This window comes from Electrophorus electricus, chromosome 5 (genome assembly GCF_041902795.1).
Source record: "Electrophorus electricus isolate QZ-2024a chromosome 5, ASM4190279v1, whole genome shotgun sequence".
NCBI classification, from domain to species: domain Eukaryota; kingdom Metazoa; phylum Chordata; class Actinopteri; order Gymnotiformes; family Gymnotidae; genus Electrophorus; species Electrophorus electricus.
The window spans coordinates 16,531,888-16,558,428 of NC_137501.1; the positions used below are offsets into that span (position 1 = coordinate 16,531,888).

Consider the following 26,541-nt stretch of genomic DNA (forward strand, 5'->3'; position numbering starts at 1 on the left):
GTGTACTCAAGTGAGGTAATAAAATAAAATTATTAATGTAATAATATGATGGCAGGAATTGTAAAAGCTTGTTATATTGAACTGCACAAGACAGTAAATTAACTCTTGTATTCATTCTGTATGAAGTGCGCCTCACTTGAGATGTCAGCCAAAGTTTAGCAGTAAATATGGTTATCTGCAGTTAAGTGTGTTGCTATTGATAGACATCTTCAGCTAAAAATAAGTCTTCCTTGACCCTAATCCACCAAGCCCAGATACAACACAGACATGCATGTGCTGTAGTTGGCTTCAAAACATTCAATGAACTTGTCAGCAACATGGTCCAGATTCCTGCAGCATGTGACATGCGTCTGCACGCATCCTGCCCCCACAGTCTCTGCCTGGCTCCCCCCACCCTCCTCCACCCCCAGTTTGCTCTCTCATCCTGCCCACCAGCAGCTAATGTCCGCCGCCGCAGCGCAGCACCTCCCACTGTATGCTGCATGCTCCTCTGTGTGCCTGTGGTAAAACCTCGCCAAGTTTAGTGTTCTAGCCACTGCACTCCCCTCCCCAACTCACACATCAATCTCAGAGGCAGATGGATTCCTGTCTCCCAGCCGCATCCCAACTTTTTGACCTGTACACATACTTGGATAAATGTTCTCTGTGAATACAAAACAGCAACATTTGTCTAGTGTACCGGAGACCTCTTGGAAGTTTTGTAGACAGATGAGGCCAGGCTGTGCTAGCTGAGAGAGACGATATTTGAGCTTGAATCTGACTAGCACATGCACAGAAGCATAGGGTATTATGAAGGCTCTGCATGATATCGTGACCCAAGGTTGAGCTTACAGTAGGTTGCCATATTGCCTCATATCAAGGGCAGTGTACGTTGGAAGACCATAGCAGAGATGTGTGACCGAACTATGTGCACGAGCGCATAACATGCCACATTCCTTGTTTTCTCCCATTTTGAGTGAAGCTAATTGATAGTGCCATCTGCCATCTCCTTTTAGAAAGCCAGTGCAGTGCCTTGGCTGTTGATGTGAGTTGTTTTGTCAAAGGAAAGAATTGAATATGTGAGCGGTGATCTCCATGTAATACTTAGGCTTTAATGCCCTTTACCACTCATTCAGTGCTTGTCTGTGTTTATGTTTTCAGTGTTACAGTGTGATTTTATTTAGGTGAAATTTGTTTTCAGTCTATCTGCAGTAGTGCACTTAAAGGGCCAGGAAGGTTAGTGGAACACATTTGCTCTGCCTCTGACCTCACAATTCCACTGTAACAACAGTGTTCAATTCCGTCATTTAAAAAAAACAAACAAACTTGTTTTGGTTTAAATTTGTTTAAAGATTTGTTTAAATTGTGTGTGCCAGTGTATGTGAGCGTGTTACAGTCTCTCTGACCCTCCACACCCATTAGTGCGTTCTTCCACTAGCTTCTCTCTCGTTCCTGCTTCAATATTCAAGGGAGGATTGAGATCCATTCAGGTAATTTTGCAGTCTTCAAAAAATGCATTGAAAGACATTCCAGTAGCTCAGTGGTGCACCTGCGCTCCACTCTGCTCCCCAGTTCGGAGGATGCCAGCACCTATGTTTAGTCTTTTATGTTTAGTCTTTTTTAGTCTGTTTCTTTTTATTTCCTTTGGACTCCAGTGCTTTTTAATAATCTGTTTTGGACATGGTATGGCTGCTCCATTACCCAGGAGCCCATACAAAGGTTCATTTCTGCCTGCCTGCATAACTGCTGGAGGGAGGATTTTATGTCCAGAAAATGTTAAGATGGCAACAGCTCGGTGGGAGACAGTATGTGAGAATCACCTCTTAGGCTCATTTTACTGTTTCTCATGTAGAAGGAATTCCCTCACTATGTTCCCATTCTGAGCATCAAAGCCAACTGGGATGGGGGTTTGTCACATTCTGAATTCTAGCTCATGTCATATTTTGTCAGCATTGGCTTTGATAGACTCAGGTTATCGGTACAAATTTACATTCAAGATTAGTTGTCTTTTACATATATATCCCCTCTCCTGCAATCATGGCTAATTAGATGCATCCATCATTGTAATTGTTTAATTTTTCATGCTAGTTCATTCACCCTTGTATTAGTGCCATGCATGTGAAACAGACTCTTGAAAGGTTTTCTTTTTGTATCTTGCATGCCTAGCATAATAGGACATTCAAAATCCCTTAAATTTTAAACTTTTTTTTTTTATGTATATATCTCCTCAACATTCCCAGTACAACTGCTGTAGAGTCCACGACTCAACTCTTGACTAAAGTCTTCACTCCGAGCGTCTGAGCCGGCTGCTGCGGCATACGCCACGCTGCTCTGTGACCCTCACTCTCCACTCCTCTCCTCTCCCAGCTTTTCCAGATCCCTCAGATGCAGACAGCCCAGCCTGCCGTTCCAAGTAACAGCGCTTCCTTTCGACCCGTGTCCGGCCAGCCCATCATGATGTTCCTGACGCCCATGCCCTTCACCTCATCCCAGACCGGCCAGTACTACATACTCCAGTACTATGTGCCTCAGGTACCCAGAGCAGAGAAAAGCGCCTGTGCAAATATGTACACAGTGTAGCAAATGGGTTGAAAATCGGTCTATAAACAGGTTGGCCAGCAATAAATAAACTGCTCCTAAAATGTGTAGATAAAAATATGTTTTATCTTGGAAGCAGAAATGAGAAGTTCTAGTTTAGTTTTTTTTCAGTGTAAAAACTAAATGTTTTTGTATTTTTTGTTTGTTTACTGCTTTGAATATCTCTTTTAGGAGTGTCCTATATGAATGGCCATGTCTGGTGCTAGGCCCTTTACCTCTGCTGTTCTGTTTCATTCTCAGTATCACCACAGTGGCCTTCCTTACGTGGGACATCCCCAGCAGTACTCCGTCCAGCCCACAGGACCCAGTACATTCTACCCTGGGCTCTTTCCTGCAGACTGCCCACTAGCATATGGTGAGTTTGGACTTCGCTTTCTCTACCCCCACCTGGGAAACCTACATGCGTGCTCTCACTGATAAAGAGACCTTTCTTCTGGGTATTCCTGCTGGCTGAAACTGGTTTTTCTTTTGCTCTCTAACTGAAACCAGTGCTTTTTTTTGGTCACCACTAGTGGCAGGGCCTTCATACTATCCTGGCCAGATCATATACACCAAATCTCCATCCATAATAGTGCATACAGCTCAGCAGCCTCCACCCACTAAGAGGGTAAAGAAAACAGTGAGTATTCCCCATGCCTCAGATGTGAAATTAATTTAATTGTGGATTGACTAGATGCAAATAACTTGCTGTTCGCTAAGATCCGTATCCGAGACCCTAACCAGGATGGCAAGGATATCACAGAGGAGATCATGTCAGGAGTAGGCATTAGCCAGAACACAAGCCCACCAGTGGGACGTCCCTGCACTACCCCTACTGCTCCACAGGTAAGCCATTCAGTCCCACAGCCCGAGCCCCTGATCGGCTGCAGGCCGCTGCTTCGCGTCATCCACTCCACAGGTCAAAGTTCTCTCTCATCTAGTCCTCCCTCATAATAAGCTCTGAGCTGATTGTTTGGTTGTTTGGCTGGCTTTCATTGTCTTGTCCTATTAAAAGCATACATTTAGCATATGCAATCTTTGTCAGTTACAGGAAAAAAAAATACTGTTGGTGGGTTTTTTGTTTGTTTGTTTTACATTCTCCTTACTATAGAATTAACAGTCGACTGTTCGGTGACTTTGCATGCTGAGTTGTAACACTGATTATTAGTATAATTGTGGCAAGAATCAAAATCAACACTAGCTAAAATGACTGAATGCATTGGAATTTATTATTCCAATAGCACAATTTGAATGGGTCTACGGTACCTTAGTGTGTCAGGTCCTGTTATTTCTGTTGAACATTTGATGTTTGGGGGCACATTTTTACATCATTAGGCCTGCAGGCTATGTGATAACGGCTATGCGATAAAAATTGTATTTGTTTCCTTTCCAGTCCAATACAAATTATAAATTACAAATGTATCAAAATGTAATTAAAGTCATATTTCAATTAAATGTATTTAAATACTGTTCAACAATATTTCTACTCATATCTACAGGTGGAACCTAAAGCTATGAATCTCAATGAGAGAGATAAATGCATTGAGGACCTGGAAGCCGTGTTTGCTAAAGTGAGAAAGTCTGCAGTGGAGCAGAGCAATCCTAACGCTTGTTTTCCATAAATTCTCACAATGCTATGAACTATGCATTTCAAGTAGATGTAATTAAATATTGCTTAACACTGTTTCTCTTCATAGTTGGAGGTGAAACTGAATTCTATTATAAAGATGGAATATGGTTCCTGTGAACATGATATGGGCCAACTGATTGAGGAGATGGAATCCACAGTTGCTAGAGTGAGAAAGTCTGCAATGCAGCAGAGCAATCCTAACACTTGTTTTCCATAAATACTAACAATGCAATTAAATATGCATTTCAAGTAGATGTAATTAAATATTGCTCAACACGGTATTTGTGTCTGCAGGCGGCCAAACTGTTAGGATTAGAAGCCGTACTTGCTCGGGAGGATATGGCTGCATAACCTCTGATGACAGCAATAAAGAGCATTAAAAATACTCTGACATTTTTCAGTCTAATCCCTGCCTATGTTGTCTGCAACACAGTCAATTATACCATGGATAGTAATTATATCTTATTTTTTTTTGTCTCACAAACATTCTGAATGTAACATTTCCTACAGCTTTAAAAATACAATCACCATACTTGGCACCCACACAATTTTTTCCCTTCATGTCCACTTACATCTATGTAACTTAACAATCACAATTCATTTTTAGACAACCAATTTCCAACCTCTATATATATATATCGCTCGGAATTCAACAGACACCTGACTCAAGTATTTTTATTTTAATTTCATCCATGTTGTTTATAATAGGCCTACAGTAAGAAATCCTTTTAAAGGTGATCACCATTTCTACCACTGTATACTGTTGAAGCATACAAGTTTTTATTCATTGAGAGATATGTCATTTATGGGGATTAGGTACAGCGTGTTTTGTTCAGGACATTCACGACGATATATGTTCTAAATGGGATTGTAAAATAACTAGCTAGCTAGCCATGTATTTAGACAGAACCTGAATTGTGTTACATGGGGATTTTTATCCTATGTTTTTAAGGCTGCATTATGTACAGCCTAGCATAAATAAATACGCAAGAATGCAGAGCACAAATAGTCCATAGTTTATTTTCCCTTCTATATAAGCCCGCAGGTTCATAGGTGACTAGCTTTTATAATGTCATGTGTAATTTGAGCATAATGGTGGAAACTTCAAAGAACAATATGGAAAAAAAGGAGGGTTGTTTACATAATTGCCCTTGAAAAAGTTTATAAGAATTAAACTCTTGTGCCTCAGACATTCTCCAGAGGGTCCCTCAAAAGCATGTTTATATTTAAGTTGCAATAAAGGACAGGACCAGCTATTCTCTTCAACTAATTCTGATATCAAGTGGAAACAAGTTGTCAGGTTCTGGTCCGCACCGAACCAGGAACGCAGACACAGACACGTACACACATATCCGCACAAATCACCTACCACGACCACTGCTCGGTTCACAATCACACACTTATCAACCATCACGATCACCTGCTTCTAATTAACTCTCTCCCTATTTAAACCCCTCATGTACCATCCTCCAGTGTTTCCCATTTAGCATACTGTGGACTAAAGCTGAGCCTGTCTTCATGAGCTTCCCCACATCTGTGTTTTTAAAACTTTTTGGCAGTGCTTTGTGTGACTAATATCCTGCCTTTTTATCCCTCACCCATGTCTTGCTCAGGTGTCAATATGTCACATAACTAAATTAGTGTTCTATTATTTTCTTAGTTTGTACAAGAAGTACAAATATGTAGCTATCTAACATTTATAATGTGTATTGTTTCTTATTTTGTTAACATTAAAATGTAAAACCAAGTGAAAACATTTAAATGTAAAAACAGGTTTGACACTGCTTTGGATCTAGTGAAAATACTAGAAGCTGTCAAAACCATGACCTGAGCAGTTTGCATTTAACACATAGAGAGAGAGACAGAGACGATGTACGACAACAACCAAAGGTATTCAGATCTTAAGGGAATCCTTTCACTTAGTCTTCAATTATGCACTCCATAGATGTCATGAGGGACAGCCTCACAAGAAAGGAGGCCTGGTGCATGGCATGCAGTGGTGCCTATCATGCGAACACAGAGAGAGACAGAGACAAGGTAGCAGACAACAACCAAACGTGTTCAACTGCTGTCAGGTCTTTCTCAGTAAACTTCAGAGAATGAAGTACAGGGCAAGCACTTGAACATGCGCATGCTCTTCCCTGGATACAGACACTTTGCCTCAAAGACAGTTGCCTCACAGGTTTGTTCCAAAATGACTTCCCTTGTCCCTTATTCCCTTATGCAACAGGAATTGAAAAGAAAGGTGTGAGCAAGTATACCCTCCACTGACAAGCTCCTGTTGTTTAAGTGTGAATGGATTCTGTGACTTGAACAAGTCTGCTCCTTCTCTCATCCAATATAGAAATTGCTCACCGAACTACAATGAGTGAACAAGGTCTAATGAACTTGCTGTGAGAATGATCTCAGTAATTAACTCAAAAAGGATAGGCTCAGAAGTGATTTTTTTTTTTTTTAAGTAGGAAGGATTTTGATATTTCAAGCTTGCCAGCAGAACTAGCTAGCCTAACCTGGGATGACAGCCAATGCACAGCATCACAGCTGGGGGAAACGGATGTGAAATGTCAGTTTAATCGGCAAGGCTCAAGGCAACAGGGTCCTGTCCCTTGACTGAGGTTGATCTAGAGGTATTTCAAGAAACTTATCAAGCGCACTTTAGTGGCAAAGAACAATATTTTCACTTGAACAGGGACCACAGATTAAAAGTCTGATGCTCTACTGACTGAGCTATTCAGGAGAGAAGCAATATCAGAAACATTACAAGTGCAATGTACGTGTATGCAAAGAAAATTGAGTTCATGTGTATCGCATTAAGATGTCAATCTGCCTATGGAACATAACACCTCTTACGAGGCTCTCAAGCTGCGATGGTTTTGTCATGTTGTCTAAGAGAAGAGGCTTTGGTCGGTGGAGTGAGTCTTTGATAACTAAGATTGTAACTAAGATTGAAACTGCTCACCGCACTACATCGAGTACACAAGGTGTAATGAACTTGCTATGAGAATGATCTCAGTAAGTAACTCAAAAAGGATAGGCTCATCATGATGCATTAGCTAACAATCGGCACTCATACACAAGTGTGAATGTTCAACATTCATTCAAGCATCTCGAGGTCACAGTCTGAAGTGTGTACAAAAGGAATCTAAAGGAAAGGTTTGAGCAAGTGCTATAGAGCAAGAGATATAACTTTAGACTCCAATTGTAACATTAGAAAAAAGATGTACATACAGTCCATTTGTTTAAAATGTTCTTTGATGTGAAGCTCATATTATTTTGCCCCCACTTACGCAGAACTTGATTGTTGGAAGAATACAACAGGGGAACTTTCAGTTGTACTTCACATCACTGACACTGTGTAGACTTTAACTAATGTACAGTTGTGTAGCTTTAGAGTTGTGTACAATTGGAGCAAGTGACCTAAGCAACATGTATTGCATACACAGTTTGCCTTAACAAACCTATCACTTCATCATGGTCAGAATATTTGTTATAGATACATGTAATGCTTCAGCATTGCTACTAGTTCTAATACACTCAAACTAGTGCACCAGAGTGGGTGATGGTAATGGTACTGTTAGAAGCAAACCTATATGACTGGGGTTGGGCTTCCACACACTGTCCCTTTCTCCCAATTCACAGAGCGGAAACGACTCATTTTCAGCCTGTTTTTTTTTTTTTTTACACAACCAATTTCCAACCTCTATAGATATCGCTTGGAATTCAACAGGCACCTGTTGCTACTGCACCTTTAAGACGGATGTAAGATAAATGAGCTCCTTTATGATTGACTGCCCTGTATTGTGCTTCATTCAAAAGGTACTCAGAGCTGAAATGCCTGAGAAAGGCAATTTAAGTGGGTGTGCTAAACCTCTATAGGCTGAATAGGCAGAGATAGGTCAATAAAGTGTTCTTGTGACATTAGAAATACAAATTTCAAAAGGGGCATTTTTGGCAGCTTAACTGACATAGTTAAGAATTTTAACATTTAAAATATATATATTAAAAGGAGAATGTTACTCATTTCACTCTGACTGTAAAACAGTGCATATTTTGTTAAATGGGATTTCCATCCCATGTTTTTAAGGCTGCCTTATGTATAAATAAATATGCAAGAATGCAGAGCATGAATAGGTCAGTCTTCCATTCTGTATCACACACCTACCTTTGATAACACCGTGGTAACTGGAAAAAAAAACAACCCTTTTTACTCAGTTGTCAGTACTTCCAATAGACTTCACGCTAATCTCATAGAAGTCCACCCCTTTCCGTGTCCTCCGGAAACAGCACTTCCGTTGTGTTGTGACAGGATTTGTTCCTGAAGTTGTATGCGTTTTCTAAATTTGTACCGCATTTCTAAAGTGTGTTACCACTTTGATGAATATGCTTTGTGTATTTGCAGCACGATGGGTTTTCCAGGACACCGTAATTTATGCATGTTTAATTCCATCTTTTATTCACGTACTAAGCCCAACTCTATAGGCTAATATTTCTAAAATCGAGATAACCATAGAAACGTCTTCATCTGTGCTTGATACTTTCACGGAAAAACGGAACTGCTGCTTGTCAAGCTTGTTTCATCAGCTTTTATATCATCGTCATGACCTGTTTGAATTGATCCCAGGCATATGCAGTCCTCATCAAAATCCATGCATGTCCTAGGCTGTGAGTAAGGTATGTTCTCTCTCTGGTCACAGTTGGCAAATAAATTATGCATATAGATTGTGGGGAAAACACTTTAGCACGTGTTCTCCAAAGAAGTGTCTTAATATGAGCTATCTAGCTAGTTCCAATGTCAACTGTACTCATAACACTGGGTTTCTCTCTGTGCTCAGGTGTCTTATTCGCATGCCAGTAACATGTTAGCGATATTGCAGTAGTGTGAATTTTTATGTTGCCCGTGATGAAAGGTGACAGCGAATAAAAATCCAAACATTTTTTTTGTTCAGGTCTTTTTAACGGTCATAACCGACACATATTTATCTAACAAAAAAATCAGGTTCCTCTAAATGTGTGGAAGAACTGCTGTGTATATTTTTGTTTCCAGTGGCCTGAGTACCTAAAATATGTCACCATTTTAGGAAGCAGGAAAGCAGGGCTGCTTACAAACATGACATTAGTAAATTATTTTTGGGATATTTTCATTTATGATTTTCCCCTTTTTGTTGTTTGTTAGCTTTTTTACTTTCATTTTTTGTAGGGACTGTGATATATATTTTGTTATTTGAATGCATAATATAGCTTTGGGGCTCCCACAGACACTTGTGTATATACACATATTAGGGGAGATTTTTTCATTGGTTTGTATATGTTTTTGAAGGAATGCACATAGTTCTTATGTTTGAGCCACTTTAAAGATATTTTTTGACTTGTATCAGAAAGGAATGCAAGCATTTATTCATATCAACATTTTCCTTGCAGAGTCATTTCAAAGACGATGCAACAGAATAGTTTTGCTTTTCTATTCTGTACTTTGTTTATTGACAGGTAATTCCACCCTCAACTTTTTAGGGTGCCTCCCCATAATTGCTCAGCTCTTCTGTGTAATAAAAGCAGGATTGGTTTGTATATCACATTGGTGTAGGTCATTTTCACTTGTTATATAAAGAACATTCTAATGGCTTTGGGGGAGACAAACCAAATTAGTCCTTTATAATTGTAATTATATATTACTTTGCTTCATTAGAAGTTTGTGATTATTCCTGTTATTCATCAACTTAGATACCGTGATTTACTGGGGTAGGTCAAATTAAAAGATAATTGCCTGCTTATATTAGGTAAAGAAAGTTTTTTATGTCATAGTTTTCACTTACTATGATTGGGACAATACATCTTTTACATGAGGATGGATTTTATCAAAGCATGCTACATTTGTTACTGTTTTCACTTGAACAAGGAAAATCATACTCAAAACAGATATATAAGTGGACAGTCAGGGTGAAATAAGTAACATTCTCCTTTTAATGTTATATTTTAAAAAAATATTAAAGGTCTTAAGTATGTCAGTGTTTTCGTTAGTCTTTTGGCCAATGTTTTTTTTAAAAAGAGATAAGGAGATACCAGAACAAAATAGAAAAGCAAATAATAGAGGAAGATGGCATGGGATGGAGGGATGGAGGGATGATAAAAGACAGGTGTAGTAACGGATAATTTATTCTATTCTCTCAGCTATTCTCTTTAACTAATTCTGAAGTCTGCATCTTTATTTTCTATTTGAATGTTAACTTTACGACTAGCTGATTGGGGATTTAGGAACGACACTAGCGTTGATTTTGATTCTAGCCACAGTTCTAGTAATAAGCAGTGTTACAACTCTGCATGCAAAGTCACTGAACAGTTGACTGTTAATTCTGTAGTAAGCATAATGCAAAAAATACAACAACATATTTTGTTGTGATTGAAAAAATTACGTCCTAAATACATGCATTGTAAATACATTGACATTAGTATTTTTAATTAATTTCTAACATTCAGAGACATTCAGAGGTGTTTCTATTAAGCCCAGAGTCAGCTAGGTCTCCACTCTCTAATTACTCAATGAACCTCAATGGTCTCCCAATCACATCTTCTCTAACAGTTAAAGATCTTGGAGTTATGGATCCCAGTCTCTCGTTCGAAGCTCACGTAAATAAATAATGTTTCTAGGACCCCCTTTCTCCACCTTAGAAACATTTCAAAGATTAGGAGCATGCTCTCCACACATAATGCAGAAAAGGTAGTCCATGCATTTATTACTTCAATATTGGACTACTGTAATCCCTTACTATCTAGCTGTGCTATTAAGTGCCTAAAGTGCCTAGCGAGTTCAAAATGCAGCAGCCATAGTTCTTAATAGAGCTAGAAAATTTGATCACATCAATCATATCTTAGCTACTTTACTTTGGCTCCCAGTAAAATTTCGTATTGATTATAAACTACTTTTAATAATTCCAAATGTGCATTAGACTTTACAGTAACCTAAGACAACCCTTTTGCATGAAGGGAACTGGTAACTATGCTCACACTCCATAATGTGCAAAAGATATTTAAAGTGTAGGACAGTCGAAGCATTATGTGTGCGTGTGCGTGATGTTATTAACGTGACAGTAAAAGCTTACCATTTTTAAATGGGGGCTGATCGACTTTCCACTTATGCAAGACTTATGTCAAGAGTACATGTCAAAAATTAGAGACGAAATGAGGTGCTAAATGCCGCAATTAGGCATACAGCAGTCAAAGGCAATTTGGAAACACACTTAGAAAACAAAGATCATGATCTTTGATCATGATCAAACTTTCAAAAAGCTTATCAACGTGACGAGAATGTGAGGTTTAGGTTCATCTATAGTGTTACAGTATCAATGTGAAATATGGATATCGAGGTCAGCATCACGTAAGAATGTATATGTGTGAAACATCTTCGTCGCCATAAATGTTGTGTTGTTACATAATTAAGCAGTCCATCCAGTTTCATTTACTTGATTTATTAGCAACCTGTGTCCACTGTCTAACTCAAGTATTTTTATTTTTATTTCCTCCATGTTGTTTATAATAGGCCTACAGTAAGAAATCCTTTTAACTGATTAATAATTAAAAAATATCTTTCTTGACTATAAGAATATAGCTTAACCACTAGAAAGATTAAACATCCAGTGAGTGTGTATCCTGGCATGTTAATGTAAAAGGCAGCTCCTACTGGATTTGGGGAAAGATTTGTAAAAGATTTCAAGTATCTGCAAAGCAGAAAACTGCCTATTCAACAGGCATAAATGATGTGCTACCGAAGTAGTTGTGTTATTTGCATAGCCTAATTAATATCATTAGATCAAGTTCTATATTACCTATATTGTTATATTACAATTTTGCTTTTGCTTTTTTGCTTCACAATTGTTACACATAATTGCTGCACCTGATACGAGGATAGGAATTTCAATTTATTCATACTGGATATAAGAATCATTAATGGCTGCTGAGTGAAGCACTTTCATTGAAAATTCATCCACCAATTTTTTTTTTTATTATTTATTTTTTTTTATATAACCAGAAACAGGGCACATCAACCAGGAATACATTCCAGCTCTGTTTTAGAACACTGGCTGTGATTCATTACATTTTGGCAATTGTGAAAACAAACTGGATGATACTTCTAAAAGTAATTGTGTTTGCAGTTTATTTGCATTTAAATCTTATTTAAATCTTGAACCAAAAATGTATCAGAGAGCTGTAGTGTTTTTCACAGACACACACCCAATTAAACTGTGCTTGACCATTTCTTGCCCTCTATATCATTCTCTGCAGTTTACTGAGAAAGACCTGACACTGGGTAATGCCATTGTCTATTCGAAGGCCAAAACAACAACAATCTTGGTTATCAAAGATTCACTCCACCCTGACCACAGCCTCTTCTTTTAGAAGCTATGAAAAAACCACCATCGCAGCTTGTGAGCACAAATCTAGCCTCTTAAAAATACTCGCCTGGAATTAAACCTAGTAGAGTTCCACAACGAGGTGCAATTTGTAAAAGGACGTCTTTTTCTCTCAGAGTTAGAAATCTGCAGAAATAAATACATCAGTTAAATTTTTAAATATGTAGGTTAGAAATCCAAGTATAAAGAGCAGATATATTATCTGTGCTAATTAATAAATGTATTTAAAGTATACATTTAGTAGGCCTAAAAATATAACTCGTATGTAAATCATATCTAAATCTTTTTATTTAGAGTAAATTACATGCGACATATTGAAGATTTTGATTTTTTTGGCCCGCTACCACCATACCGCCTCATCGGGAACTGTTACACTTTATTTTTTATTTATTTTTATTTATAACTTAAAAATAATCACCTGGAATGTAAACCTAGCCGAGGTCCACAACGAGGTACAATTTGTAAAAGGACGTTTTTTTTCTCTCAGAGTTAGAAATCTGGAGAAATAAATATATGAATTTATTACCCCCCATCAGTGGACCTTTAGAGCTTTATTATTAAAAATAAGACAGACAGATGAACAGACAAACGCAAAATGTATATATAATATTTTTAAGTATTCGCCATCTGCACCATTACAGGAATAATGTGTGTGTGTGTTTGTGTGTGTTTGTGTGTGTGTGTGTGTATGTATGTATGTATGTATATATTTATGTATATGGTTATGTGTTTGTACATGTATGTTGGATTGTATATGTACACGTATTAGAATGTGATATTTATCGTTTATGGATTGGCTCTGTATGGATTTTATCAAAGGTGTCCAGTCTAGATTATTGGTTCTGTTATTGATTAATTCTGAGAATTATTCTATTGATATATATACTCTATCAATAGATTTTTCTATTGGGTGACACTAATATTATTTTTTGTTTTCCAGTTCATGAGTATATTTTTTTGTTTGTTGTTTTTTTGCAAGAATATTTTTATTATATCAATATAATAATGTTATACATAGTATCCTGTCATATTGGTTGATGATATGTCTCCTAGGAGACATAAAGATGGTGTTGGATGGATATGGTTATTTAAAGCATGGGATATGTTGGTGATGCACTATATTGGACTGTTTGCACTTGTGTAGCATGTTGTCTGTTGCACTGTTGTTTTTATGTTGCACCATGGCCCTGGAGGAACGTTGTCTCGTTTTTGTTGTGTACTTGTATATATACCTGAAATGACAATAAAACCACTTGAACTTGAACTCGAACTTGATGACGACTTGCCAAAATTGCTTGATAGGTGTGCTCTGCCACGTGGCGTGAATGTAATCGTCAACTGTGATTTGAGTAAAGTATGTACAGATTGCTGAGCTTGTGAAACCAATTTTAAACATCCAATGTGTAGTATAATGTACTCTGTATTATTTTGTACTGAATGCATTGTAGGTTAGTGTTGCTGTCATGTGGTAATTATTATTACACATTTTAATCCAAACTGCAGCGTCGGGGGCTAGTAATAAATGTTCCTCCTATTGTCTCGATGGGAGAGTAACTGTGAGATTTGATTTCACTATTATTTTGTATATCTTAGATAATAGGTTTTTTGTATTAAGAATGCTTGTTTATAAATTCTGATAAGGATGTAGGTATCGGAATTGATTTTTGAACACATAGGTGATCTTAGCTGATGGTATTGTAGGAACTGGGGGCTTTCTATAGCATATTTTGGGGCTAGTTGTGGGCGTGACATGAAACAAGTCTTAGGATAAATATGTTTAAGGTTTGTAATGCCTTTTTCTATCCAAGATGTAAAGTTTAATATTTTTGTTCATGGTAAAACCTGGATTGTTCCAAATGGGAGAATGAATAGTTCGTGTGAGTGTGGAGTTTGATATCTTGTGGAATTTCCACCAGACTGTTAGTGTCATGGCCACCTTCAAACTGTTGAAACATGGATATTTTTGAATATGAGTCTGGGCACATTTGAAACACCTGCCGCAAACATTACTGACATTATATCTTGTTTATGTGATTGGCTGTGCTTCTTAGCCACAAGTACTTTTTGATTTATTTATTTTTTAATTTGGTAATTATATATATATAACAGCAACAAATGACATCTTAAGTTTTATGACAAAATGTGCAAACAAGCTGGTCTGAGAGGTGTGTAGCGGGATATGACTCAGTGCATCTCTGGTGCTGCTTTTGATGAGTAGTGTCATAAGTGTGTCTGTCCAGCAGCGCAAAGAGGGGATACAGCTTTTTCTCCCAGAGGTTTCCGATAAATATGTAGATATGTTAGTATGTAATAGAAAGACAGCTGTCCATCCTCATAGTCTAGGTACATGCCCACATTCCTGGGCAATTGTGTCAGGGGCAGAGGGGTCTCAGGCATGGTGCAGGTGTACGACTTCTGGGTGCTCCTCCAGAGCACCCAGAAACCCTCACAGTGGGTTTCTCAACTTGCTCAGACTCAAATCTCAATATCGGCATCCGAACCGTCTTAGAGAGGAACAAAAAACACAACTCATTTGATTAAATTGTTCCAGTATAAATATGGTTATCAAACATGCTTTTAAAAATATACTTCCATGGAGATGGTGCCCTACAGGGTAGTGTTGGAACAGTGTGTACAGGCTTAGTGTCATGTTGTGGCCCCGCCCCCTCCTCAAACATCTTGGTGTGTGTGTGTTCGTGTGTGTGTTCGTCTGTGTTGCCACACCCTCTCGTGCCGTTCACCTGTTCTCTGTTATGTGTAATCGGCTTGGGTGTATATATGTCTCGTGTGTCATAGTACGTGTGTTGGTGTTTGAGATGTGCATAGTATTTGAGCTTTGTTGTATGTTTTGCATGTTTGCAAAAATAAAAGTGCGTTTCATCGTGCCTCGTCCCCGCATCCTGCTTATCCTCGCAACGTCACTACTAGACCACTTTAGATGTAACTTAGAACCTCCAGTGACCTCTGTATGTGTTTCTTTAGTTGTATGAGCTCCACTGGAGGACTCTGAATAGTTGACAATGGAAGAGGGGTATATCAGATTCACCCCTTCTGCCTCGGTATGACAGATTAACACACTGCATTAACGTTTAGAAATAAAAACATATGGTAAACACAGTCTAGAAAATATTACCTTGTAACAATTCATTCAGTATATGAACTGTTTTCTGTGTCCTTATGTCTATAAAGTAAAAGTAATAAAACATTTAAATGATAAATAAATTACAATAAATGTATAAATGTTCACAAATAAGAAACTACATTGGTCTGCACTTTTCTCCACAGATTCAAGGAACTCATGAAAGTTGGAAGCTATAGAAACACATAATACAGAATTATAGACTGACTGATGTGTGAGCAGAAAGATCACTGTGATGTTCTCATATCTTAAGCACTCAAAGCATTGATGTTATGTAAATGAACTGTGATCTGATTGGTTTAAGGAAATAGATTCACCTACTTTGAAGTTCAAGTTTTGATCAAAAGGTTAGAACTGGTTGACTATACTTTGTCTGTTCTGCAACAGGAAATTTAAACATTTATATCCAAAGTATTACGCGATAGAAATCAAGTCAAGACTACCCGTTATTGACCGCTAGATGGCGGAAGATACGAAGAAATAAATGAGTCCAGATCCTCCTGCCCGACTGTACGGTGCGACTCTGCTTTTACGTCATTAAAACGCTAAAGAAAAAAGGCCGCCATATTTGTAGTTCCACAACGTGAAAAGGCGTCATTTTGTATGCCAAAGAATGAATAAACACTATGCCATGCCTTGAAGACGACGAAATTGCAATCTATTTAGCTAGCCATAAGAATAAGAATAGCTGTTTGATTTACATTCTCACAAATATATTGCATGTACATACATCTACATTTCAGTCGATCAAAATGTTTCACGTACTTAGAACCGCAACTTTATGTTACAGTGGTCATATCAGAGATTTACCAATATAAAACGCAACAGGTGTCGTGTTCTGTAATAGAACATTTTAACATTTATATCCATATTACACATAACCAAGGTGTAATATAACCATATGTACTGAACAGACATAAACAGCCTGTGTAAAATACATGTATGTGTCTTCTACAGCAATTACTGTGCCGTGCACACCTTAAGTTTGGCATGAAGTGTTTGCTTTTTCCAAAGCAAGTAGTATTAAATTATTCTCATAGAATAAATTTCACAAAGACATGGACTTCTCAGTTGACCGTAGAAAGATGTTTGTGTTTTTTTTGTATTTAATTTATTTAATGCGAATCGTATGTAGGTTACCACTGCTAAGCTTCACCACTGTCAAGATAAGACCTCGAAAAGACGCAGAAATTTATTTTAATAACAGCTTCTGCTGATTTATTCAATAACTGTATGACACCGTTTGAGCGTACGTACCGACTGAAAACAAACTCAAATTATTAGAGACACTCTTACTGCGTCTCCACATTGAAACATATCAGTTAGTTAGCTAGGCTGGCTAACTAGCTTAGCTTTATTAGCTAGCTAAGCTAATGGCGAAGAGGATTACGTTAAAGAACCCCCGGTCTACAGTTGTGCACATACAGGAAAATTAATGAATAGCATGGTAATACACGCATTTATTGGAACAGTTATGTAGCTAATATGCATTTGTAGTATGTGCGCCTGGCGTAGAAATGAGTCTTTGTTAGCCCATTAAGGCTATCTTAGCTAGGCTAGTTCGAGCAAGCTAAGTGCTGGTTGCTATGACAACGGGCTTGGTGTATTTTGCGAGCTTGTCAGCTACATAAGACAAGTGTTTATTGCTTTACTGCTGCGGTGAACTGTTATTATTGTAACACTCTGCTAATGCCAGATGTGTAGAATAACTCACTAGTGATGTTTACTTCGAGACTTTGGCAGTTTTAAGATGGCTAGAAAGCGAATGAGCCAGCTAGCTATCCAAGCTAACATGCAACCTTCTGTACATCCCGGTTACTCCCAGCCCTTATCAGGACCTCACAGTTCCCTTTGAGAACTCCCTGGTATCACGATCATAACTTTGGACAACCAGTTGTCATTCTCAACTCATGTTTCAGATTTCCCCTTTGTAACATACGAAGGATTCGGCCCCTTCTCTCGCAGGAAGCTACCCGGGTGCTTGTGCGGTCTCTTGTGATCTTAAAGCTGAACTACTGCAACTTACTACTTGCTGGTCTAGTACTACTCTAGTACTTATTGTTTATTGCACTTATCAATGTTTATGGTAGACCTTATGTATTTCGTACTTCTTGTTAGGAACTGGTTCAAAGTGACAAGTCCTTCAGTTTCGATCTCCTCCAAGTTACCCTCTGCCCTCCGTCCTCTGTAGCCGGATCTGGGGAAGTCAAGAGACACTGACACCAAGGTAGTGAATGAAGAGAGTTCAACTTTATTGAGGAAAGCACAGAGTATATATGTGTCCTATATCTACTATCTAAATCTACAGAATGACGGGGAAAAGTGAGGCATGTTCTAAGGGTCTGTGTAGAAAGGAAAGAGACAAGGTTATTAAAAATTAGATGTTCTTGGCATGAACGACCCACGAGCTGTTCCCGTACCCGCCATGAGGTACTCCTGTGCTTAAAGAGAGACAGGGAGAGAAAGAAAGAGAAAGGGAGGGGTAAAGGAGACAAGAAGAAGGAGTGGAAGACCTCGGGCGACCAGCTCGCGGTCAAGCCGCCATGTCATGGCTGATAGGCAGAGACCTTGTGTTGGGTGCCTGAAGACAGAAAGGCTCCAGTATCTAACAATAATAATAATAACAATAGATGTAATATATATAAATAAAATGTTTCTCTCATACTCAAGGTCGCTTCACATAATTCATACGACATAGAACAGTTAACAAATGAAAAAACAGAAACCCTAGAGACAGGAGTCACTGCTGAATAAAAACAAACCATAGAGGGCATGAGTTCATGCTGGATTTACATTTAGCTGACACATTTTTATCCAAAGCAACTTACAATTATGACTGAGTACAACTTGAGCAATTGAGGGTTAAGAGCCTTACTCAGGGGCCCAGCAGTGGTAAGCTGGCAGTGGGGGGGCTTGAAGCAGCAGCCTTCTGATACCTTAACCACTGAGCTACCACTGGAAAAAAAAAAAAAAGCTAACCCTAGCAGACCAGCTGTACTGTCCATCCTGCTCTCCAATGTCTGTTCCCTGGTCAACAGGTCAACTCTAGCATAGCACCCAACGCGAGTGTAGAGAATGTTGTGCTTTAGTTTTCACAGAACTGTGGCTCAGTGACAGAATTCCTGACACTGAGGTAACAAAATGAAATTATTTATGTAATAATATGATGGCAGGAAGTGTAAAAGACAAAATTAAGCTGCATGTAGACATCTGAAAATCGGTAAGCAGGTAATTGTTTTATTCCTTAGAAATGTTATCTCGAAAAATGTACTGTACTTTAAGAATATTGGTTGTTATAAAGTGATTTATTTGAGTATGCCAGTGTGGATTCTCCCGCGGGCCCGCTAGGGGGCGAAGTGCAGCATAAAGTTGGCCCTAAGATGCAGTAACCGTTAGTGAGCAAAGATAGCCATCAAGCTAGGATAGCTAACGTTAGCTAGTTAACTATTCATCCCATTAAATCACGCTTTTAATACTGTAAATGCTGTAATACTGTAAATAATTGTATATTTCCTCATTTATACATTTTGTAGCAGAATTATGAACGTAGCTAGTCCATGCTAGAAGCCACTGAACCAACGCTTAGCTTCCAGCTCATAGCTGCCCCCAAACAACTCCACACACACATCAGCTAAAATAAGCCTCTTTTATTCCATGATGTCTAAAGGTATCGGCGATGAAATCATTCTTATGGCTGCATAAGTTTCACCAAACGGCGTCAAACTATTGATCTGCCTAACGGAAACGCAGTTTGACAGTTCAGACCTTTAAATGGTTAAAGGGTCTAACCTAGGTTAGCTATTTTAGCTACCTAACGAGGTAAGATAAGGAACGGGGTGTTTGCAGTTGTTCATTTTTACACCTTCCTGTGTGGTCCGTTTTCAGATATTACAGTTACGTTAACAATATTGTGAAAATTGTAAAGGATACTTTATTCATGTCCTCATTGTTAAAAATTGTATCGCTTTATCACAGCGATAAGCTAGGTAGCTAGCTAATAGTTGAGGTCAGCGAGTGTCTAACTCGGGCTATAAACCATTCCTTGTGGAACCATTTCATTGTTCATCTTTCAACTTTGATCGTTTAGGTGCTGGTAGTTTGTTAGCTAGCTAACTGTTCAGAAATAGAAAACCTACTTTTGTATGATTTAGAGACCCAAATTCACAAACCTGTGGGTTTTCAAATTTATCGCTCTCTCTAAATAAGCAAAATGAGGTAAGCCATTACTACAGCTATCGGACTGTTTGAACTACAATATTCGACTGTTCATTTATTGTTAGTTAGATTAAATTAACTTTCATAAACATTCTTAATTAATAGAATGTGGTTTTTTTTAATGACTGATAAACTATATTTAACATGAAGCTATTTATATAAAGTTTCAAGTTTGGTTTATTTGTCACATACATTTATTTGTCACTTTCATTTTTAGGCTGTAAAATGAAAGATCCTTGCTCACAATTTTTATATATATATAAAAACTCCCTATTCAATGGGAAGAAACCATTTCATGTCATTGTGAATTGCTGGTTCTGTAATCAAAACACTGAGGTTCCATATGGGAACAGAAACTGCTGGGACTGTCCATTCTGTGTGCAGTACAATGGCTTCTAAGAGGTATTGCTGTATTTGAGACATGGTGAGGACATATTTTAGTGAAAGTCTTCCAATGATGCACCCTTAACTGAACCATTTTATGCTGTTGCTGCTGTTAAAAAAATGCAGAATGGTGATTATAACGAACCGATCCTTGCACAATATATGGAGCACCTCAACCATGGGGTATCAGCTGGTGTCCCTGTGCTTGATGCATCCAAGACTCAACCAGACACTGAAGATCAAGCAGCTGGCTTCCTTCACTCCCAGAAAGGAAGTAGGTTTTCCATTTGAACTGTTGCCTTCTTAGTTAAGACATATGCAGGGTTGATTGCAGTGCCAGAGTTGTGAAACTATGCAAGGTAATGCATGTCCAGTGCTGGAATTAAGATCATAGCTGTAAATAGTCTCTGACTTGGGCAGAGATTGTGAGTGGGTCTTCAAGGGCAAACAGGATCTGATGGCCCACATGTAGTTTGACATTATTCCTAAATAACTAAGTTTACATGGCTATTTGAAAGAAGCTGATCATGTAAGCAGCAAAGACAGAATATCATTCTCTGACTAAGGATTTAGTTGACTCATGTTTAGCCCAACTAAACTGTGGTCCTGGCTGATTTTAGTTGGACTATTGAGCCACTGACTCATGCACAGAGTTCTCTGAGTATTTTGCAGTTTCTTACTGTACTGAGTTCTTACTGAGTATAACACCAACTTTGATGCATTTGTTTTCTTTTCACTGAACAAAGCCTTCAACCTTGACTGTGGTGACATGAATTCCAGATCTGCAAAGTGTTTTTTTCAGTAATGCATCTTCTGCCCGTGCATTTTGATTGCAGTGTTAGGAGGTCATAACTGCTAATCAGAACTTTGGACAAGAGGGCTTATCCTCATGGCTCACTGATATTCATGTAAAACAACAATCAATCTTTTCTTATTTATTTTTTTTCCAGTTGTAACAAACCGTTCTGCTGTTTTTTAACTTCTGTCAAATTTTTAATGGTTGTATAGGACAATTACGATGGAAATTGAGGTGTACAAGCGCCACCTTGAACAGACCTACGAGTTGTGCGTGCCTGTCAGACCGTTGAGCAGTATGACATCCAGCCCCAGAACCAGCAGCTGCGGGCCCTGCTTTTCAACCACCAGTTCAGATGCAGCCAAGGTGCGGACAAAGCATTCATTAAGGTGAGTAATTATTGTCAATGGTTGTCTTAGAATAGTGCTGAAGTGCTTAAGATACTTTTTGGCGATTCCATAGCCAAGAATTCTCAAGGTCACAACTAGCTGCATTCCTGTTGGGTGTGAATGACAGTTGCTCCTTCCCGGTTGATACAAAGTCACGATAGAAAAAAAGGCGTACACAGAACTGCAGTGAACACTGTCCTTCAAGTGCATACGGTGTTTGAGCCTGCAATCCAGTTCATTACCCTGTCCAACAGGCTCCCAGGTTCCCCTCCACATCTTCCTTGTCAGAGATGAAAATGGATATAAAACAAATGGGGAACAGTTGAAATGACTGAGCCAATACACTGCACATTTCACCTTGAATACTTTTGGTTACTTTTTTGTTCCTGGCTACCATGCTTTTTTAAGCATTGATTATATCAAACACTGATTTATCTAAGATAAGCAAAGACCTGTTCTCTCTTGCTGCATTTTGTTGGGTTTTTTGTTTTTTTTTCCAAATGAAGCTGTTGTTTTCCTTTTTGGTGGGTTTCATACTATCCATACCAGCTTCCAGGTTTCTCTCCTTTTACATACCAAGCAATCAGCTTCCTTTCTCTTTGCTACAGAGCACCTCTTTTCTGTCCACACCTGCTTGGCTGGTAGCTCTCAGAAGCCTTGCCTTCCTCGCCTGTGCTTTTCTGGTTGCGGTGGCCATATGTGGGTCTGGATGTGACTCTGGAGACACATCCTCTCTCCACAACAGCCCGCACACTCTCAGCGGGGGAATCATCCCACCCAAAGAAGCCCACCAAAGTGACATTGAAGCCAAAGCAAAGAGCATCACCAAAACTATGCAAATGTGGAATGACCTGGTGGGTATTCTGCCAGAGAGAGGCAATAGAGAATATCAAGCTGATCTGGTAGTCTGGAAGCAACCACCAGATGGCTGTTGCTTCTGTTGGCCTTTTGACTTCCATCAACATCTACTCAGGCAGTAAAAAGAAATGGTGTACTGGGAGGTAGTAAATCTTGCTAATCAGTACTTGTTTTTGGCCTGTGAAAATACAAACAAACAATACACATATTCAAACACTTCTGAACTACAATTGCTTATCAGGATTTACACAGGCTTATGTTCTTAATAGCTCTTTGCTTACAACTTCATCAAAGCGGTTTTGTTCTACAGTATGTGCAAAGTCTACTTTCCCACACAGTTCACATCAGTCTTGGTTCATCCTGCTGGTTCTTCATGTCTGTGAATGTGAAAAATCAAACTTTTTTGCTTGGCTTCAAGCAGTGATCCTTTGATTGTATCATTCATGATTCATTTAGGATTACAACCAAGTGGTTCAATATCCAGCTAGAGGTGTACTCAAGTGAGGTAATAAAATGAAATTATTAATGTAATAATATGATGGCAGGAATTGTAAAAGACCAAATTAGGCTTTTGAAGTAAGCAGGAAGTGAGAATGACCAAATATGGCCTCTGTGGCAAGTCCCGCATTGAGGCCAGGATACCACCTAAAGATACAATTTTAATAAAAAAATGGTTTTGTAACTTGATGAAAATGTATAAATATTGAACCCACCTGAGACTGTTAGACATTCTGTGGTCAATACCTCGTCTGTATGCAACATTGAGCTCAGAATAAAGATGGCACCGGCTATTCCCTTCAATTAATTACTTTATTTTCTATTTAAAGTGTACTTGAGAAAAGGACTGGAATGTGGGAAAAATCTAGGAACCACACAAGAATGTCTGGAGATAAAAATTCAAGGCTGCATAGCCATACCTTAATGTGAGAGATCCTCCATTTCAGAGTCTGCTGTGTGAGAGTCCTGTGCCTTTTTTCTCTAGCTTGGAATAGGACTGTTGCTTCTGCTTCTTAAGGTTTTCAATCAACAAGGACGGTGGCTCCACCTGCAATGAACCATGAGCTTGTTATATTGAACTGCACAAGACAGTAAATTAACTCTTGTATTCATTCTGTATGAAGTGCGCCTCACTTGAGATGTCAGCCAAAGTTTAGCAGTAAATATGGTTATCTGCAGTTGTGTTGCTATTGATAGACATCTTCAGCTAAAAATAAGTCTTCCTTGACCCTACTACACCAAGCCCAGATACAACACAGACATGCATGTGCTGTAGTTGGCTTCAAAACATTCAATGAACTTGTCAGCAACATGGCCCAGATTCCTGCAGCATGTGACATGCGTCTGCACGCATCCTGCCCCCACAGTCTCTGCCTGGCTCCCCCCACCCTCCTCCACCCCCAGTTTGCTCTCTCATCCTGCCCACCAGCAGCTAATGTCCGCCGCCGCAGCGCAGCACCTCCCACTGTATGCTGCATGCTCCTCTGTGTGCCTGTGGTAAAACCTCGCCAAGTTTAGTGTTCTAGCCACTGCACTCCCCTCCCCAACTCACACATCAATCTCAGAGGCAGATGGATTCCTGTCTCCCAGCCGCATCCCAGCTTTTTGAATAGTACACATACTTGGATAAATGTTCTCTGTGAATACAAAACAGCAACATTTGTCTAGTGTACCGGAGACCTCTTGGAAGTTTTGTAGACAGATGAGGCCGGGCTGTGCTAGCTGAGAGAGACGATATTTGAGCTTGAATCTGACTAGCACATGCACAGAAGCATAGGGTATTATGAAGGCTCTGCATGATATCGTGACCCAAGGTTGAGCTTACAGTAGGTGGCCATATTGCCTCATATCAAGGGCAGTGTACGTTGGAAGACCATAGCAGAGACGTGTGACCGAACTATGTGCACGAGCGCATAACATGCCGCATTCCTTGTTTTCTCCCATTTTTGAGTGAAGCTAATTGATAGTGCCATCTGCCATCTCCTTTTAGAAAGGCAGTGCAGTGCCTTGGTTGTTGATGTGAGTTGTTTTGTCAAAGGAAAGAATTGAAAATGTGAGCGGTGATCTCCATGTAATACTTAGGCTTTAATGCCCTTTACCACTCATTCAGTGCTTGTCTGTGTTTATGTTTTCAGTGTTGCAGTGTGATTTTATTTAGATGAAATTTGTTTTCAGTCTATCTGCAGTAGTGCACTTAAAGGGCCAGGAAGGTTAGTGGAACACATTTGCTCTGCCTCTGACCTCACAATTCCACTGTAACAACAGTGTTCAATTCCGTCATTTAAAAAAAACAAACAAACTTGTTTTGGTTTAAATTTGTTTAAAGATTTGTTTAAATTGTGTGTGCCAGTGTATCTGAGCGTGTTACAGTCTCTCTGACCCTTTACACCCATTAGTGCGTTCTTCCACTAGCTTCTCTCTCGTTCCTGCTTCAATATTCAAGGGAGGATTGAGATCCATTCAGGTAATTTTGCAGTCTTCAAAAAATGCATTGAAAGACATTCCAGTAGCTCAGTGGTGCACCTGCGCTCCACTCTGCTCCCCAGTTCGGAGGATGCCAGCACCTATGTTTAGTCTTTTATGTTTAGTCTTTTTTAGTCTGTTTCTTTTTATTTCCTTTGGACTCCAGTGCTTTTTAATAATCTGTTTTGGACATGGTATGGCTGCTCCATTACCCAGGAGCCCATACAAAGGTTCATTTCTGCCTGCCTGCATAACTGCTGGAGGGAGGATTTTATGTCCAGAAAATGTTAAGATGGCAACAGCTCGGTGGGAGACAGTATGTGAGAATCACCTCTTAGGCTCATTTTACTGTTTCTCATGTAGAAGGAATTCCCTCACTATGTTCCCATTCTGAGCATCAAAGCCAACTGGGATGGGGGTTTGTCACATTCTGAATTCTAGCTCATGTCATATTTTGTCAGCATTGGCTTTGATAGACTCAGGTTATCGGTACAAATTTACATTCAAGATTAGTTGTCTTTTACATATATATCCCCTCTCCTGCAATAATGGCTAATTAGCTGCATCCATCATTGTAATTGTTTAATTTTTCATGCTGGTTCATTCACCCTTGTATTAGTGCCATGCATGTGAAACAGACTCTTGAAAGATTTTCTTTTTGTATCTTGCATGCCTAGCATAATAGGACATTCAAAATCCCTTGAAAATTTTAAACTTTTTTTTTTTATGTATATATCTCCTCAACATTCCCAGTACAACTGCTGTAGAGTCCACGACTCAACTCTTGACTAAAGTCTTCACTCCGAGCGTCTGAGTCGGCTGCTGCGGCATACGCCACGCTGCTCTGTGACCCTCACTCTCCACTCCTCTCCTCTCCCAGCTTTTCCAGATCCCTCAGATGCAGACAGCCCAGCCTGCCATTCCAAGTAACATCACTTCCTTTCGACCCGTGTCCAGCCAGCCCATCATGATGTTCCTGACACCCATGCCCTTCACCTCATCCCAGACCGCCCAGTACTACGTACTCCAGTACTACGTGCCTCAGGTACCCAGAGCAGAGAAAAGCGCCTGTGCAAATATGTACACAGTGTAGCAAATGGGTTGAAAATCTGTCTATAAACAGGTTGGCCAGCAATAAATAAACCGCTCCTAAAATGTGTAGATAGAAATATGTTTTATCTTGGAAGCAGAAATGAGAAATTCTAGTTTAGTTTTTTTCAGTGTAAAAACTAAATGTTTTTGTATTTTTTGTTTGTTTACTGCTTCGAATATCTCTTTTAGGAGTGTCCTATATGAATGGCCATGTCTGGTGCTAGGCCCTTTACTTCTGCTGTTCTGTTTCATTCTCAGTATCACCACAGTGGCCTTCCCTACGTGGGACATCCCCAGCAGTACTCCGTCCAGCCCACAGGACCCAGTACATTCTACCCTGGGCTCTTTCCTGCAGACTGCCCACTAGCATATGGTGAGTTTGGACTTCCCTTTCTCTACCCCCACCTGGGAAACCCACACGCGTGCTCTCACCGATAAAGAGACCTTTCTTCTGGGTATTCCCGCTGGCTGAAACTGCTTTTTCGTTTGCTCTCTAACTGAAACCAGTGCTTTTTTTTGGTCACCACTAGTGGCAGGGCCTTCATACTATCCTGGCCAGACCATATACACCAAATCTCCATCCATAATATTGCATACAGCTCAGCAGCCTCCACCCACTA

General features: G+C 39.3%; 1 protein-coding gene across 1 annotated transcript in view; it reads left to right on the plus strand.

Moving 5' to 3' along the window:
* Positions 1–2,500: 2,500 nt before the first annotated feature.
* The window catches only part of LOC145657963 (eukaryotic translation initiation factor 4 gamma 3-like), a 29,488-nt gene continuing 5,447 nt past the window's right edge, over positions 2,501–26,541 (plus strand). Inside the window, exon 1 of the mRNA XM_081714843.1 lies at positions 2,501–2,511. Coding sequence (XP_081570969.1) covers positions 2,501–2,511 — 11 coding nt within the window. The remainder of the gene's footprint in view (positions 2,512–26,541) is intronic.